General features: G+C 45.0%; 1 protein-coding gene across 2 annotated transcripts in view; it reads right to left on the bottom strand.

The window, feature by feature from the left end:
- MROH8 (maestro heat like repeat family member 8) overlaps window positions 1-13,766 on the bottom strand; it is a 72,295-nt gene that overhangs the window by 19,695 nt on the left and 38,834 nt on the right. Inside the window, exons 12-15 of one of the 2 annotated variants that reach the window (XM_032295007.1) lie at window positions 13,552-13,712; window positions 4,847-4,982; window positions 1,488-1,678; window positions 455-592 (exon numbers count right to left, since the gene is read on the bottom strand). In XM_032295007.1, coding sequence (XP_032150898.1) covers window positions 455-592; window positions 1,488-1,678; window positions 4,847-4,982; window positions 13,552-13,712 — 626 coding nt within the window. Of the gene's footprint in view, window positions 1-454; window positions 593-1,487; window positions 1,679-4,834; window positions 4,983-13,551; window positions 13,713-13,766 lie in introns of those variants that run through there. The other variant, XM_032295008.1, reaches the window with a different exon arrangement.

Here is a 13,766-nt window from a genome sequence, read left to right as displayed (position 1 = left end):
TTTCCCACCCTCTTTTTTTTTTCTTTCTTTCTTTCTTTTTTTTTTTTTTTATGAGATGGAGTCTTGCTCTGTTGCCCAGGCTGGAGTGCAGTGGTGAGATCTCGGCTCACTGCAACCTCTGCCTCCTGGGTTCAAGCAATTCTCCTGCCTCAGCCTCCCAAGTAGCTGGAATTACAGGCGCCCACCACCACACCCAGCTAATTTTTGTATTTTTTTGTAGAGGCAGGGTTTCACTATGTTGGCCAGGCTGGTCTCAAACTCCTGACCTCAAGATCCGCCTGCCTCAGCCTCCCAAAATGCTGGGATTTAAGCGTGAGCCATGGTGCCTGGCCTGCCTACCCTCTTATAAGGAGATTATTCAACCTTAGTTGCTGTGGTAACTAGAAGGGTAATAACTACTCAAAACAAGGTTGATTTAGAGTAGGCGGGCGTAGGCATGATAAGGAAGCCTCACTTGGCAAGGAGAAATACTCCCTGAAGATGGCAATCTTCTCCTCCCAGGAGAGCCCATCCTTTATTCTTTTCCATGATGTTGAATTCCTGCCAGCACCATGTTCTGAGGAGGAGAGCCTTTATAGCCTGCATGGCAAAGCTAAATCAAACAAAAACAGTGTGGGTGATTTGAATAGGTCCCTCCAACTTACAGCACACAATCACCCCATTCTCACTGAGGAGGGCCATGCATTGACAACTCCTGGACTGTATTTCTCTCCTTTCCAGATTGCCCAAAAGACTCTTCTCTTTTTTCTTTTAGTTTCTTCTGTTTTTTGTTTGTTTGTTTGTTTTTTGTTTTTTGACAGAGGCTTACTCTGTGGCCCAGGCTAGAGTGCAGTGGTGAGATCTTGGCCTGCTGCAACCTCTGCCTCCCGGGTTCAAGCAATTCTCCTGCCTCAGCCCCCCGAGTACCTGGGATTACAGGCGTGCACCAACACACCTGGCTGATTTTTGTATTTTTAATAGAGACAGGGTTTCACCATGTTGGCCAGGCTGGTCTCAAACTTCTGACCACAGGGGGTCTGCCCGCCTCAGCCTCCCAAAGTGCTGGGATTACAGGCATGAGCCTCATGCCCAACCAACACCACTAAGAAATTTCTACTGAGACTCTAATGGGACTTACAAATATCTCTCCATGCAATAAAACAGAAAACAGAAATCACTGCATGGTGGATCAGTACAGTTTGGGAGGGAGGTTTAGGCTGCTTTGTTTCCATCTCTACTTGATTTATTAGGAAAGGGCTGACACAATAGCACATTTGGCCAACCCAGATAACTCAGATAGCCAAATTTATACTGTTACTAATAAAACCAAAGATAACCAATGAAAGCTTAGAATGATTCCTGGGCATTTCATCTTGATGTTTTGTGAGGGTTGTAGATTGTAAGCTCCCCTCCAGTTGGGACCACATCTTGGCGATCCCTGGGTTCACCACAGTGCCCAGTGCTTAGTACGTGTTACTAAATGTCAATGGAATAATGATGGGCAGTACCACAAAGGGGTGACCTCTGAAGACACTTCCTCTTCTGCGTACAGGCCACTTGGGATGGCTACATCAGACATGGTGAGGCCAATGCTATGATGAATTTGGATGAGCAGTGTCATGAGAAGCTGAGGAAAGAGTCGGAATGAAGCTGCTCGAAGCTTGTTTCCCAAAAACACCTCATAAAGGGCATCTGTTGCCTGCAGTGGAAAAGACACAGAGCAGAACTAAGCACCTGCCATTTTGAAATTCAGAAGTCATGAAGGAAACTATTAACATATTTGACTACATACAAATATAAAGCCAGGGCAATATTTATCATAAAGTTAGATGACAACAGGCCAGGTGCAGTGCCTCATGCCTGTAATCCCAGCACTTTGGAAGGATGAGCTGGTAGATCACCTGAGGTCAGGAGTTCGAGACCAGCTTGGTCAACATAGTAAACCCCCGTCTTACTAAAATTACAAAAAAATTAGCCAAGTGTGGTGGCTCATGCTTGTAATCCCAGCTACTCTGGAGGCAGAGGCAGGAGAATCATGTGAACCTAAGAGGTAGAGGTTGCAGTGAGTTGAGATTGTGCCATTGCACTCTAGCTTGGGTGACAGAGCAAGACTCCATCTCAAAAAAAAAAAAAAAAAGGAAAGAGTTAGATAACAACCTGGAGAAGTATTTGTATCAATGTATTATTCTTAATATATTCTTACATAGCAGTAAGAAAAATGTGAAGGCTTATTACCCAAAGGGTAGGCCGCACACCAGCAGCACTGGCATCACCTGGGAGATGGTTAAACAGGGAGAATCTCAAGCCCCATCCCAGACCTTCCACATTAGAACCTGCATTTTAATAATATCCCCAAATGATTGTGGTTTGTGTGCATATTAAATCTGAGAAGGACTGGCATACAGGACATGAACAGACAAGTCACAAAAGAAGAAATATAAACGGCCAATTAAAAACATATACAAGGCTGGGTGTGGTGGCTCATGTGTGTAATCCCAGCATTTTGGGAGGCTGAGGCGGGAGGATTGTTTGAGCCCAGGAGTTTGACACCAGACTGGGTAACATGGGGAATCCCTGTCTCTACTAGAACGTACAAAAATTAGCCGGGCATGGTGGCACTCTCCTGTATTCCCAGCGCCTCAGGAGGCTGAGGTGGGAGGATTGCTTGAGCCCAGGAGGAAGAGGTTGCAGTGAACTGAGATCATGCCACTGTAGTCCAGCCTGGGCAACAGAGTGAGATCCTGTCTCAGAAAGAAAAATAACAATAATTTAGACCAGAGAAAACTGGTAGGGGAGAAAATAATGTAAAAGTAAATGTTGATAGTAGGGCAGGCTGTGTGTCTGTGGAGGCAGAAGGTTTATGGGAACTCTGTACTTTCTGTTTAATTTTGCCGTGAATTTAAAACTGCTCTAAGAAATAAAGTATTTAAAATGAAAAAATGAAAAAAAAAACCATCTTGGCTAACGTGGTGAAACCCCTTCTCTACTAAAAATACAAAAATTAACTGGCTGTGGTGGTGAGTGCCTGTAGTCCCAGCTACTCGGGAGGCTGAGGCAGGAGAATTGCTTGAACCCAGGAGGCGGAGGTTGCAGTGAGCCGAGATCGTGCCACTGCACTCCAGCCTGGCACCTGGTGACAGAGCGAGACTCTGTCTCAAAAAAAAAAAAAATGAAAAAATGAAAAAAAAAAAAACAAAACTATACCAAATAGATATACCAAAAGTTTATATATGTATAAAGACTTCTGGAAAGTTCATTTTAGGGAGATTGTTACAGCTATGAGCTAAGAATGGTTATTACATTTTTAAAAAGGATTGCTTGAAAAAAAAATCCAAAGAATAGATGCAGAGACTATATGTGGCCTGCAAAGCTTAAAAAACTTACCATCTGGTCTTTTACAGAAAGTTGGCCTACCTCTGCTCAGGGAGACCTGTACTTTCCATTTTTTTTTTTTGAGACGGAGTCTTGCTCTGTTGCCCAGGCTGGAGTGCAGTGGTGCAATCTTGGCTCACTACAACCTCTGCCTCCCGGGTTCAAGTGATTCTCCTGCCTCAGCCTCCTGAGTAGCTGGGATTACAGGCACCTGCCACCATGCCCAGCTAATTTTTGTATTTTACTAGAGATGGGGTTTCATCATGTTGGCCAGGCTGGTCTGGAACTCCTGACCTCAAGTGATCTGCCCATCTCGGCCTCCCACAGTGCTGGGATTACAGGTGTGAGCCACTGCGCCTGGCTTTTTTCTTTTTTTGAGATGGAGTCTCACTCTGTCACCCAGGCTGGGGTGCAGTGGCACACTGTGGCACGCAATCTCAGCTTTCTGCAACCTCTGCCTCCTGGGTTCATGTGATTCTCCTGCCTCTTGGGTTCGTGCTATTCTCCTGCCTCAGCCTCTCGAATAGTTGCAATTACAGGCATGCACCACCACACGTGGCTAATTTTGTACTTTTGGTAGAGATGGGGTTTTATCATGTTGGCCAGGCTGGTCTTGAACTAACCTCAGGTGATCCACCCGCCTTGGCCTCCCAAAGTGCTGGGATTACTGGCGTGAATCACTGCACCCAGCCTGCATTTTCTATTTTATACAGTTCTACATCATTTGAAGTTTTTCTTTTTTTCTCACGAGTTTGTATTTCTCTTTATGATGATACGTAGTTTTTAAAGGATGAGGGAAGGAATGTTTTAAACATATTAAACTAGGGAGATTTCCAAAGGAGAGATGACAATCATGGGTTTTTAGTTTCTGCTTCTGGTTGGGTCAATAAAGCCCCTTCCTTATCCGCCTTTTCTGCTTATCATTAGAGACAGAAACTAAACACCATGGCTCCAGGCGGCTGAAAGCCTAAACCTAAACAGAACAGAACAACAACAACAAAAGGCAGATTGGACAAGTTTGTATTAAACATTCTGACTCCTCCCCTCTCCTCAGCTCCCTCCATGTCAATCCCTTGGTAGAAACACTGTAGGCAGGGCACGGTGGCTCACGCCTGTAATCCCAGGACTTTGGGAGGCTGACATGGGCCTATCACCTAAGGTCGGGAGTTCAAGACCAGCCTGACCAACATGGAGAAACCCCATCTCTACTAACAATACAAAATTAGCCTGGTGTGGTGGCACACACCTGTAGTCCCAGCTACTTGGGAGGCTGAGGCAGGAGAACTGCTTCAACCTGGGAGGCAGAGGTTGCGGTGAGCAGAGATGGCGCCATTGCACTCCAGCCTGGGCAACAAGAGTGAAACAACGTCTCAACCAATCAATGGATGACAGATGCAGGCTTTGCGAGGGACCAAAAAGAACACTCTCCACTGGGGTGTGGGGTCAGTCATCCTGGGAGGGGCTGACATTAGAGGGGCAGAGCTCAAGGGCTTACAGCCACAGCCACATATGCCATCTTCTCCGGTGCGGGCGCATTATGGCATTTCTGCAGCTTCCTCAGGAGCCTCCACAGAATCCAGGTCGTGCTGGGCAGCTCCACCACCAGCGTTCTCCACACCTCAGTCAGGTGCCTGGAAATCCCAAAGAACAAGAGGGTTCAGGAGAATGGCTGATTCCAATGCAATCTAGAAGAGGTTCTCCTCTCTACTCAGCTCTTCAGGGCTGATTTTTATTTCATAACAGTAACTCCCCAGGTTTTTTTTTTTTTCCTTCTTGTAAGATCTGTCTCAAAAAAAAAAAAAAAAAAAAGTGGTTGTACCAATTTATTCGCCAACAGGCAGAGTAGGATTCCTATTGCTCTAAATTTTCTTGTTTTAAAATTTTTATCATTATTATTATTTTTTTAACATGGAGTCTTGCTCTGACACCCAGGCTGAAGTCAGTGGGAAGATCTCGGCTCACTGCAACCTCCGTCTCCTGGATTCAATCAATTCTCTAGCCTCAGCCTCCTGAGCCGCTGGGATTATAGGCGCCCACCACCACGTCCATGTGGGACAAGTCCTAATGTGTATGATAAATTGCATAGTTTGCTGAGAACGATGGCAAGGAAAACCCAGCCAGCCCCCCAAGCAGAAAACTGCTTGGGGCATTCTAAAGTAGTAAAACAATTTCTATGTATATCATCGGTTAAAAAAATTCTTTAAGCATGGAATATGTAACCCTGCCCCCGTGGCGCCCTCATGGAGAATGCTTTCTAGTTTGTCTTTCATTAGTGGTAAGCAGGCACCAGCTGCCTGACTAGTTTATCTTGGTTCTATGGAAAACACAGAACATCTGTTTGTTAATAATAATCACCTGTTTAGAGAGAATAAATACATGGGTCAGCGTCTGCTCGGGGCTCTCAGCTTGGAAGGCTGTGAGCTCCCTGGTAGTCCCACTTTGCACTCTATCTTTGTGTCTGCTTCTTAGTTCCTTCAGTGCCGCCTGGGTGCGGGTCTCTACAGTCGAGCTAGTCTTGGTATGCCTAGCTAATTTTTGTATTTTTAGTAGAGCTGGAGTTTCACTATGTTGGCCAGGCTGCTCTCAAACGCCTGACCTCAAGTGAATTGCCCACCTTGGCCTCCCTATAGGGATTAAAGGTGTGAGCCACTGTACCCAGCTAATTTTTTTAAATTTTCTTTAAGTTCTGGGATACATGTGCATAATGTGCAGGTTTGTTACATAGGTATGTGTGTGCCATGGTGGTTTGCTGCACCTATCAGCCCGTCATCCAGGTTTTAAGCCCACATGCATTAGGCATTTGTCCTAATGCTCTCCCTCCCCTTATCTCCCACCCTCCAAACTCCCCAGGTTTTATCGAATCAAATTCCCATTGTCTCAGCATGGACTTCAAGGTCATTCATAACCTGGTCCCGACTTAACTTTTTAGCCCCACCACTTCCCCACCACACACTCTGTGTTCAATCCATCCAGACCAGTCACCTTTTTGGGAGGCCGAGATAGGAGGATCACTTGAGCCCAGGAGTTTAAGACCAGCCTGGGAAACATGGTGAAACCCTGTCTCTACAAAAAATGCAAAATTAGCCAGGTGTGGCGGTGTGTGCCTATAGTCCCAGATACTTAGGAGACTGAGGTGGGAGGATTGTTTGAACCCAGGAGGCAGAGACTGAGGCGAGCTAAAATCACAATCCAGCCTAGGTGGCAGAGTGGGACTCTGTCTCAGGAAAAAAAAAAAAAAAAAGAAAGAAAGAAACAAAGTGGTCTTCCAACAGTGAGAATCATCCTAAAACTTGAGAGGCTTAAAAAATATACCAACATTTCACTCCTCACCCTAGTGATTCTAATTTGTGAATAAAACAAAGAAGGTCCTAAAAGACTCCTAAAGAAAAGGCCAGAAAGGCAATGTAGGCTGTTGAAAAATCTCACAGCTGCTGAATGATGAGATGGCCGAAGAGGAACATTCATCTGGGATGACACAAAGAAATTCCCATGTTTACTTACCCTTGGTTATTTTCTCTGAATTCTTGAGGGAATAAATGAAGTACTTTGAGAAGCTGTTTATTATGAGAGAAGCGTTGCGAAATGCTTTTGGTTTGCTGCACATTTTAAGTGTGCTGAAAATGTATCTGAATTTAGAAAGCACACAGCCTTTAAGCCAATGGTTCACGAATTTCAGTGTGAGAAACATCCAGAGAGTTTAAAAACTGGAAAAAATCTTCCCACTTCCAGGGATTCTGACTCTGTAGTTGTGACATGGGTTTTGTTTGCCCATTATCCTGTTGGGAAACCGCCTTTTCAAGGTCCTTAATAATCCTATTTGGTCGGTGTAGTTTGGTGGGAGCTGACTCCAAGCCAGGCTAATCAGAGTCCTGGCCCAGGACATCCCTCAGAGCTAAAGCGGAAATGACACAGCCTTTCCACTGCAGTTTTCAGCTGATGGTAACCATCTTTGCCACCTTTCGTGCAAATCCATCTGAGAGTTGAATGGAGCCCTGATGAAATAAACTAAGTCTCTGGATTAAATCCTGAAGACAGACCCTTGGACTTTCCTGTAATATAAGCCTATACAATTCCTTAAGGTAGTGTGAGCAGTTAAGTTTCTGCTACTTCCAAACAAGAGTCCTGACCAAATATATAGTAGGTCTGATGTAGGGTACTGGAAGATGGTTTTGGTTTGTTTGTGTTTTTTTTAGACAGGGTTTTACTCTGACACTCAGGCTGTAGAGGGGCACAATCACAGCTCACTGCAGTCTCAATTTCCCAGACTCAGATGATTCTCCCATCTCGTCCTCCTATTTGGAACTATAGGCATGTGCCACCACAACTGGCTAATTTTGCATTTTCTGTAGATACAGGGTTTCACCATGTTGCCCAGGCTGGTCTTGAACTCCTGGGCTCAAGCTACCCACCTGTCTCAACCTCCTAAAGTGCTAGGATTACAGGCATGAGTGCCACCACGCCTGGCCAGAAGATGCATTTTTAACAAGCTTCATAGGGGATTCTGAGGCAGTGTTTCAGACACTTTAACAAACACTGTGCTAGGAGACTGAAGATGCCTACATATTTAAGAGCAAATATCCTAGGCTGGGTGCAGTGGCTCATGCCTGTAATCCCAGCACTTTTGGAGGCCGAGGTGGGCGGATCACGAGGTCAGGAGTTCGAGACCAGTCTGGCCATCATAGTGAAACCCTGTCTCTACTTAAAAATACAAAAAATTAGCTGGGTGTGGTGGTGTGCACCTGTAATCCCAGCTACTCAGAGGCTGAGGCAGGAGAATCACATGAACCCGCTTGAACCTGGGAGGTGGAGGTTGCAGTGAGCCAAGATTTCGCCATTGCACTTCAGCCCAGGTGACAGTCTGAGACTCCATCACAAAAACAAAAAACAAACAAAAAAAAAAACAACAACAAATATCCTGCTGTAGCATCCTTATGGAATAGAAAGAGAAACAGCCACTTGTCTCTTCTGGTGGACTACTGGGACAGAGTACTGCGCCAGGGTAGTATGAGGGACACATGTCACATATGCACTCTATGACTTCTTTGATTTGGTCCTGTATTAGTGAATTGAGTTTCTCAAAGTATTTCATATCCCATAGAGAAATAGTCAGGGGTGAAAATGTAGTGTAATTCCTGTGTCAGTAAATGATATCACCATTAACTTGGCCTCCAAAGCCAAAAACTGACGAGCGGGGAATTAGCCTGAATGCCTTCTTCTTCCCTGCCATTCCTCTCTGATTCAATCAAGGCCTGCCTACAGATGCTCCTATTTCTTTTTTTCTTTCCTTTTTTTTTTTTTTTTTTTTCTTTAGATGGAGTCTCGCTCTGTTGCCCAGGCTGGAGTGAAGTGGTCTAATTTTGGCTCCCTGCAACCTCCGCCTCCCGGATTCAAGTGATTCTCCTGCCTCAGCCTCCAGAGTAGCTGGGATTACAGGCTTTTGCCACCACGCCCAGCTAATTTTTGTGTTTTTAGTAGAGACGGAGTTTTGCCATGTTGGCCAGGCTGGTCTGGAACTGCTTCCTCAGGTGATCCACCCGCCTTGGCCTCTCAAAGTGCTAGGATCACAGGCGTGAGCCACTGTGCCTGGCTGCTCCTGTTTCTTTTTTTTGAGACGGAGTTTCGCTCTTGTTACCCAGGCTGGAGTGCAATGGCGCGATCTCGGCTCACCGCAACCTCCGCCTCCTGGGTTCAGGCAACTCTCCTGCCTCAGCCTCCTGAGTAGCTGGGATTACAGGCACATGCCACCATGCCCAGCTGAATTTTTGTATTTTTAGTAGAGACGGGGTTTCACCATGCTGACCAGGATGGTCTCAATCTCTTGACCTCGTGATCCACCCGCCTCGGCCTCCCAAAGCGCTGGGATTACAGGCGTGAGCCACCGCGCCCGGCCTGCTTCTGTTTCTTTACTCCTTCCTCCTCTCCATCTCTGGAGTCATTGCCCTAATCAGGGCATCATCATCTTTTTCCTAAAAAGGTGCACCTGCTTAACTGCCTGTCCTTCCTCCTGTCTGGCAGAACAGCCTCTAACACATCTCCATCAGAGTCACACTAAAAATGCGCATCTGATGATGTAAATTCCTTAACTAAAGTTCTTCAGTGGCTTCCCAACTCCTGTAGTATAAAGTCTGCTATCCCAGTTCTAAGTTGGTCCCAATCAATCGCTGCTAATTTCTGACTATTTTTAAAAAGCAGCTTTAGTGAGTTATAATTTACCACCGTAAAGATTACCTGTCTTAAGCATACAACTTGCCGACTTTTAGTAAATTTACAAGGTCGTGCAGCCATGACCGCAAATCCATTGTTAGAACATTTCTATCACAGCAAAAAGATCCCTGGTGTCTGAGCACTTCTTACTATCCATTTTTCTCTCCCGCCACTTTGACCTGCCATCTGGCTGTTAGCATTCATCAGCTTGGGGGCAGCTCTGCTTTCAGAAGTCATTTCCTGACCCTTCATCTAATCAAGTCCAGACCTAGGGGCTTCCACAGAACACCCTATTTAGGTTTTGAATACTTATTCCTCTATATGGCTACCAGACTGTGCTGCTTAAGGGTGGGGTGCATGTCTTATCCATTAGTTATAGGGCCTAATAGCACCTCGCACATAGTTGATGCTTTTTTTTTTTTTTTTTTTGACCGAGTCACTCTGTTGCCCAGGCTGGAGCGCAGTGTCACAGTTTCAGCTCACTGCAAACTCCACTTCCTGGGTTCAAGCAGTTCTCTGCTTCAGCCAACTGAGTAGCTGGGATTACAGGTGCCTCCATCACGCCCTGTTAATTTTTGGATTTTTAGTAGAGACGGGGTTTCACCATCTTGGCCAGTCTGGTCTTTAACTCCTGACCTCATGATCCACCCATCTCGGCCTCCCAAAGTGCTGGGATTACAGACGTTGAGACACCCTGCGCGGCCAGTTGATGCTTTAAACAGCCTCCTAAGAACAATCACCCCAATCTATATGTAAACCAACTAACATGTGGAGTCCTAATTAGGGAAAGGAAGCCAGGCTGGCGGGAGCAGGGGAAAGCAAAAAGAAAAAATAAATAAGCTATAAGTCTGCTTCTCTTCATGATCCAGGACACAGCCCTCCTGCGCAGTCAACTCACCATCCTCTGGTGCCCAGCTATCACCAGACTCCTGCAAGTTAGCTCGTTGCAACTTGACATTATCAATACTGCACAAAGCCCTCTTCAACATACAGCATGAACACGATCCTATCAAATCTCCAGCAAGCCTCTGTCTCCCCAGAGTCGGCTTCTCTCCTGCAGGCTCCCTGTGGTCTTTGTGGCACCGTTATTTTCCTACTTTCTCTAATAAATCTGCCTTCCTCTACCCGCAACTGTCTTGGTAAATTCTTTCACCCCAGCACCACCGGCCCAGTCGTCACTCCCCTGTGACATAATGAACTTCAAGTAAATGACAAAAACATAATCAGAATAACATTTCCTGAGTAAGTCACTTACATTTCTAAAAGATTCCATAGTTTGCATTTGATTTACAGCAGTTTTGAAAGTCCTCCCAGAGGCAGAACAAATACAAACAACAGAATACAAACAACAGAATAATGCTGAAAGTATACTTAATTAATTAGGGCAGCACATGGTGGCTCATGTCTGTCATCCTATCACTTTGGGAGGCTGAGGCAGGTGGATTGCTGGAACCCAGAAGTTTGAGACCAGCCTGGGTAACACTGAGAAACCACAAAAAAATAAAAAAATGTAGCTGGGTCTGGTGGTGTGCGCCTGTAGTCCCAGTTACTTCGGTGGCTGAGGTGGGAGGATTGCTTGAGCCTGGAAGGTCTAGGCTGCCATAAACTATGACTGTGTCACTGCACTGCAGCCTGTGTGACAGAGAAAATCCCTGTCTCAAACTCACAAAAAACCAAATTAAATATATTTAACATTTGTACTTAGATTTGTTTATTTATTTATTGACAGAGTCTTGCTCTGTCTCCCAGGCTGGAGTGCAGTGGTGCAATCTTGGCTCACTGCAACCTCCGCCTCCTGGGTTCAAGCGATTCTCCTGCCTCAGCCTCCCAAGTAGCTGGGATTACAGGCACGTGCCACCACGCCTGGCTAATTTTTGTATTTTTTTTTTAGTAGAGATGGGGTTTCACCATGTTGGCCAGGCTGGTCTGGAACTCCTGACCTCAGGCGATTGGCCCACCTCGGTCTACGAAATATTTATTTTTGTATAAGAGTCAAGTACAGATAAGCTATAGCAAATACCAAACATTTAAGAACAATTTGTTAGAGGAATATACAAGAGTAAGCTAAAATAATTTAAAAAGTTTAAAAAGCTGAGTGTGGTGGCACACATCTGTAGTCCCAACTACTCAAGTGGCTGAGGCGAGAGGATCGCTTGAGCCCAGGAGTTCAAGGCTGCAGGGAGCTATGCTTGAGTTGCTGTCTCTTTAGAAAAAAAAAAAAAAAAAAAAAAAAGTAAGACTATTACTCCAGGCTGGAGTGCAGTGGCTATTCACAAGTACAACCATCATGTTCCATGGCCCAAAACTCCTGGGCTCAAGCGATCCTCCTGCCTCAGCCTCTTGAGTAGCTGGGATTACAAGTGTGTGCCACCACACCCAGTTTTTAAAAAAATCTGTATTATTTTTTTCTCTGAATGGGTAAAAGTCTTCCACTCTTTGATTTAGTTCAGTATAGACGACATAATAAACACTACACCAAGATATTATGTGAGAACCATTCACTTAAAACAATTGTTTTCAAATAGTTTAAAGCAGGGAAATCTCTTCTTAAATAAAATAGTTGCCCAGAATCACAATGGAGGAAGCAGATAAAGAGAGGTGCTGCTCTGGTTAAAGTGGGTGGGGGCACGGGACTTTCTTCTGAAGCCCTCCTGCCTCCTCCATAGGCATCTTTGTGGAACTTTCCAGGGTGCCTCCAAATGTGAAAAACACTATTCGAAAAGACTTCCTTACACCTACCATGTGCCCAGAAAAATATGCAAAAAACCCATTCTGTTTGATCCTCTCTCTGATTCCATTCTTTTTCATGTATACATATTTACTTTTTCGAGATGGAGTCTCTCTCTGACACCCACGCTGGAATGCAGCAACATGATCTTGGCTCACTACAATCTCTGACTCCTGGGTTCAAGTGATTCTCCTGCCTCAGCCTCCTGAGTAGCTGCGATTACAGGCGCACATCACCACGCTTGGCTAATATTTGTATTTTTAGTATAGAGAGGGTTTCACCATGTTGGTCAGGCTGGTCTTGAACTCCTGACCTTGTGATACGCCTGCCTCCGCCTCCCAAAGTGCTGGGATTATAGGCATGAGCCACCACGCCCGGCCCTACTTTTTCAAGGTATATATTTATTTCCTTATTTTTAGGCAAAATCATTCTCAAGTGAGTTACAGACATTATGACACCTTACCCCTAAATAACTTGAGTATTTTATCTCCTAAGAATAAGGACATCCTTCTGCATAACCATAGTATTTCACACCTAAGAAAATTACACTAATTTTTGTTTGTTTGTCTGAGACAGTCTCACTCTGTCGCCCAGGTTGGAGTGCAGTGGTGTGATCTTGGCTCACTGCAACTTCCTCCTTCTCCTGGGTTCAAGCAATTCTCCTGCCTCAGCCTCCCAAGTAGCTGGGATTAGAGGCATCTGACACCATGCCCAGCTAAATTTTGTATTTTTAGTAGGGATGAGGTTTCACCCTGTTGGCCAGGCTGGTCTTGAACTCCTGGCCTTAAGTGATCTGCCCCACCTTGGCCAGAGTGCGGGGATTACAGGTGTCAGCCACTGTGCCTGGCCAGAAAATTATAGTAATTTAATATTCTAGTATAGTATTCCATATTTAAATTTTCTCCAAGCTTTCTTTTATAGCTTTTGTTTTTGAACCAGGATTCAGTCAAGGTCACACAGTGCACTTGGGTATGTTTCTGAGTACCTTTTTACCCAGGACAGTTCCTCCACCACCAGTTTTACTTCTATGATGTTAACATTTTTGAAGAGTCCAGTTCAATTATCTTACACATGTTCTTCATTTGGAATCTGTGGGATTCTTTCCTGAGGATTATGCATTATGTTCTGATTTATATCACCAGCTTTATCTATATTGTGTCTTCTTTACAAGAGGATCATTAGATTTTTCAAGACAACCATGTTTCGCAATACCCAGAGCTATGTCACATACTCCAATTTAATCCAGAGGCTGTACAGGGTTCTGTTACCTGTCATATGGCACTGGATGACACAGAAGGAAGCTGAGCACTACATCTGTGTACTTGGGCCTGGATATAAATAAACTCACGGTACTTATGATTTGTTGGCGGACTCTAGGCTGGCTGATTATGGATAGATGGGCACAGATAACTCCCATAATTTCTGGTACCTGACGAGGAAAAAGAAATTACTAAGACTGTAATCCTATAGGACGCTGATGGTT

This window comes from Sapajus apella, unplaced genomic scaffold (assembly GCF_009761245.1).
Source record: "Sapajus apella isolate SASKATOON/1434 unplaced genomic scaffold, GSC_monkey_1.0 scaffold33, whole genome shotgun sequence".
Classification (NCBI taxonomy): domain Eukaryota; kingdom Metazoa; phylum Chordata; class Mammalia; order Primates; family Cebidae; genus Sapajus; species Sapajus apella.
Note: the sequence above shows the minus strand (reverse complement) of the source record. Positions and strands in the feature narration are given on the sequence as shown.